Source organism: Apis dorsata, unplaced genomic scaffold, assembly GCF_000469605.1.
Source record: "Apis dorsata unplaced genomic scaffold, Apis dorsata 1.3 scaffold_127, whole genome shotgun sequence".
NCBI lineage: Eukaryota > Metazoa > Arthropoda > Insecta > Hymenoptera > Apidae > Apis > Apis dorsata.
The window spans coordinates 73,765-78,402 of NW_006263420.1; the positions used below are offsets into that span (position 1 = coordinate 73,765).

General features: G+C 24.2%; 2 protein-coding genes across 2 annotated transcripts in view; one reads left to right on the plus strand and one right to left on the minus strand.

Annotated features, from left to right (window-relative positions):
- The window catches only part of LOC102680933 (dynamin-binding protein-like), a 6,002-nt gene extending 1,535 nt beyond the window's left edge, over nt 1-4,467 (minus strand). The window contains exons 1-9 of the mRNA XM_006612850.2: nt 4,243-4,467; nt 3,965-4,142; nt 3,713-3,831; nt 2,182-3,606; nt 1,940-2,089; nt 1,202-1,822; nt 949-1,131; nt 174-779; nt 3-80 (exon numbers count right to left, since the gene is read on the minus strand). Of these exons, the coding sequence (XP_006612913.1) occupies nt 3-80; nt 174-779; nt 949-1,131; nt 1,202-1,822; nt 1,940-2,089; nt 2,182-3,606; nt 3,713-3,831; nt 3,965-4,142; nt 4,243-4,332 (3,450 nt within the window). The 5' untranslated portion in view covers nt 4,333-4,467. The remainder of the gene's footprint in view (nt 1-2; nt 81-173; nt 780-948; nt 1,132-1,201; nt 1,823-1,939; nt 2,090-2,181; nt 3,607-3,712; nt 3,832-3,964; nt 4,143-4,242) is intronic.
- Nucleotides 1-4,502, plus strand: part of LOC102674028 (huntingtin-interacting protein 1) — a 31,477-nt gene extending 26,975 nt beyond the window's left edge. Inside the window, exons 19-20 of the mRNA XM_006612794.2 lie at nt 2,673-2,684; nt 4,491-4,502. The gene's annotated coding sequence lies outside the window, so the exon portion shown is untranslated. The remainder of the gene's footprint in view (nt 1-2,672; nt 2,685-4,490) is intronic.
- Nucleotides 4,503-4,638: the final 136 nt, after the last annotated feature.

Below are 4,638 nucleotides of genomic sequence, written 5' to 3' on the forward strand. Positions count from 1 at the left end.
ACGAGTCTCAATGCTTGTCCTTTAATGACAGATAATGTTCCAGGTATTTTTATAGAAAAATCATATTCTGCATAGTAAAACTGAAAAATATTATTTATTTTAAATAATAAATAAAGGAATTTTTATTATATAATATATATTTATTATATTATATAATATATAATTAATATTACCTCATAGTTTAAATTTTGATATTGCTGAACTCTAGGAATTTGTTCAATATTACCATAATAATGAATATCTTTATTCATTTCTTTATTAATATTAAGATCTAGCAATTCTTGCAAATGTGATTGGAATGTAGATTTGGGTTCTTTTTCAGGAGAATCCATACAAATTAAATCAGGCATAGATGTATTACTACATTTATTTGATGTTGTAACTTCATTGGTAACTTGTTTAATTTGTGGTATATTTTGAAGTTGCAAACTTTTAGCAGGTAAAAATCCTTGAGCAACTCCATTATCTACAAACCATCTAGAATTATCACCCATAGGATCTTGTTTTTTAATAACTGCAACTAATGTTCCACGTGCTGCGCCCATATCCAAAGATGAAGTGCTTGGTACATTTTCTGTAACAACATATAACTTATCATTAAAATATTTATTTTTTAATGAAATTCTTTGTCTTTCACTTTGTGGACACCAAGTAGATTGTGCTTCTTCTACACGTGGATTTGATCCAGCAAATGCAAAACGAGTTATTTGATTCCATAATAAATTATGATTAACTAGAAATGATTCCAAAATATCCTGAGATGTTAATTGAGTTGAAGTCTATAAAAATAAATAAATAATAATATAAATAAATTGTATAATTTCTATATATTCTCTATAGTTTTTATATATTTATCTATATAATTATTTTATATAATTATTTTATATAATTATTTTATATATATTTATTATTATTTATATTTTTTTCATAATTTTGTTTGAAATATACCTCACAGAGATTTAAATATCTTTTGGTAATTTTTCCACACAAAAATTTTCTAGCATGTGCAAAAGCACTAATACAATTTATTAATATATTTGTTGCTGCATCAATGACAATTGGTAATTCTTCTCTTAATTGATGTGTTAAAGCTTCATAGTTACTTTTTGCTGTTGAGAGTTCATCTTGTGCCTATAAAAAATAAAATATTTTAATTATAATATTTAGAAAAGTAATTAAATATAATAACTAATAAACTTACAATTTTTGATTCTTTATATTTTTCACTTTTAGAAATAGCAGCATCATAATCCAATAATTTATCATGTGTCTTTGTTATTAACACAGCAGGTCCTTCTAATAAAGTTGCTAAACAATTTACTGGTTCACTAACTCTATTTTTTAAACATATTTTTAAATCTTGAATAAATTGTGACCAAATTATAGATCTTATATCTCTAAGTTTCTTTGCTTCAATATTTACTGTTCCTTGATAATACTGAATTATAAAATCTGATATCATTTCTCCTGAAATAGCTTCATCACTTAAATATGTAAGACAATTTTCAACATCTTTAGATAATTGCAGAGTACATTTTTCAACAGATCTAAATTGTTTCTCCAATTCTTCAAATTCTGGATCAATAGTAACATTTGTTAATCCTAGACTTGAAGCTAATCGTATACTCAATCTAGTAGACATTTTTGCTACAGAATGCATATTAAGTTTAGCCATTTTTCTTATTAATGTGTTGTCATTATCTAAATATTTTGATACTAAATCTTTTCGACGTTTATATTCATTAATATGACTAGCAACAGCAGTCATTGTTTTCCATGCTTCTTCAACTGTATATTTATCAGGATGATTGTCCTCAGTACACTAAAAAAAAATAAATATTTAATTTTAAAGAAGTTTATAATACATTAATGATTTTGTGTGTGTGTGTGTGTGTACGCGCGCGCGCGCGTGTGTGTATAAATATTATTATCAACTAACCTTTACTAATTCATATAAAATAAGAGGATACTTTAATATTCTTTGTACTGGTTTTATAAGAATAGAACTCATATCGAAACAAGCTATTTGATATCGTAATGTTTCAATACCTTTATTGAATATTTTCATTATTTCTTCATTATTTTCATACTGAAATTATAAAATGATACATAAAATATACATATAAAATATATAAATATATATAAAAAATATATAAAAGAATATAAATAAAATATAATAACCTTTTTTAATAAACCTAGAGCAGCTTCGTGATTTCCACAATATTTAACATAAATATTTTTTAATTTTTCATTCATTTCTATAAAACAAGGGCCAATAGTTTGCAATTCTTCATCACATCCTTTCATTGCTTTTAATATCATATCTAACAATTCTTCTGCAACTTGAATAACATCATAAAGATTTCCAAATAAGATAATCACATCTATTCCCAAAGATTCAAGTTGATTTGGATTATGTAAATTAAATGTCTCATATGTTAACTTTAAGTCACGTACATATTCTTTTTCAGTAAGAACTAATTCTGATATAACATTTTGTCTTTGATCTGCTCTCTTTTGTTTAATTTCTAAATTATCATTATCAACAATACTAATTTGTTGATTAATATTACTCGAAATGTCAGTGTTTTCTATCATATTTTTTTGTAAAGGAGTTCTACCTGGTGCAGGTACAGGTGGTGCTGGTCTATGCGGTTCTGAAATTCTTTTTGATTTTTGTTCATCTGTTTTTTTAGGAACTCCTTCTTCATATGGTATTATTACAAAATCTTCGAAAATATCTGTACTAACATCCAATGATTCTGTAGACAATGGACTTAAATAACTTCTTGGACATAAACCAATTTTACCAAAGTGATCTTCAACATTAACCCAATCTAAATTTGCCATGTTAATTACTTTAACAGTATCACCTTCAAAAATACTTAAATCTCCATCCATTTGAGCTTTAAAAGTATACTCTACTTTTGCTTCAGTTCCTGGCATTAATTCATTATACTGTACTATATTTGTTTCTTGATTACATAAATTTTGTTCATTATTTGTTTCATTACAGTCTACTATAATATTAACATAAGATATAGGAAAAATGCCATTTTGATTATCTTTTGTACCTTCTATCCATTCTGAATCTATGTGTTTAATGAGGTGCACTACTTCTTCTGCTTCAAAACTAAGTTCATTTGGAAATTGAGAATTAAATGGATATAAAGTTATAGCATACGGTTTTACATCTACTGTATTTAAATTACTTGTATTTTTTAAACTTTCTGTTACATTTGAAGAAATTGATTTGAATTCAGGAAATAAATCATAATAATTTGGTGCAGGTTCTTCAACAGATATACTTGTAGAAGGCATTTCAATATTTCTATATATATTTTCATTGTAATTTATGGATGAAGAATTATCTGTTGCAGAAGCTGTATCTAATTGATCTACATTGTTATTTATATAAGATATAAAATCTTCTGGAAACATTCCCGTTTTACCATCTTCTGTTGTTCCATAACACCAACCATCTTCAAGAATTTCTGTAACAGTGACTATTTCACCTTCTACTAAATCAAGTTCTCCTTCTAGTTGAGCTTTTAAACTAGTTTTTATTCTAGCTTTTTTCTTTATAATCTTTTTCTCTAAGGCTTTCTAAAAGTAATAGTTTATTTATAGATTTCACTTACATTTCTTATTTGTGTTATTAATTTTATTGATTATTTGTATAATGAAAAATTAGTTTATATAGTAAATATACCTTCAATAGTTTGGTATCAAGTTGCCATACATGTGTTAAAGGAAAAATACCCTTTTTACTATCTATTTGGCCTAAATACCATCCAGATCCAACATTTTGTAATCCTATGATCATTTCTCCTATTTTCATATAAATATAATAAAAAATAAATAAAAATAATTTTATTTTAAAGTAAATATATCAAATACATTTATAAATTTATATAATATATATATATTATATAAAATTATAAATGTTTATATATATAAATACCTTGAGAAAAACATAAATCTCCATCTTGTTGTCCTGGAAAGGCAGTAATTGATATAAACAAAGTTTCTGAGTCATGTAAAGATGGAATTTCTACTTTATGTAAATGATTCGAAGGAAACTTTCCAGTTCTGCCTCGAGATTCTCCATAACACCAATATCTGTCTATAATACTATATATCTATTTCAATTTTATGAAAAAAATAATTTAATTATTTATTTATTTATAACAAGATTATAAATAAATGTTTATAAATATATATATATATTTATAAAATTACCAAAAAATATTCTCCTTTATGTAAACTTAATTCTCCATCAATAGTTGTTAAAAAATCAGATAGAACTCTTGTTAATAATCCTGGTTCCATTTTTAAAAATTTAAATTAATTTTATTTAATTTTTAAAAATTATAATTTCTAATTTTAGAAAAATTGACACTGTCAGTTCCATGATAAGATCTTTAGTCACGTGGCAAAAATATCTGTTTGAATGTCGATTTTCGAGTTTAACTCGTACACGAATATACATTAATGTGAAACAGTATTGAATTTTTTAAAATATTATAACAACACAAGATATAACGAGACATTATATATAAATATGTAATATATAAAAATATTATTGTATATTATATTATTTATTATAAAAAATACAATATATTAAGTTTAATAAAA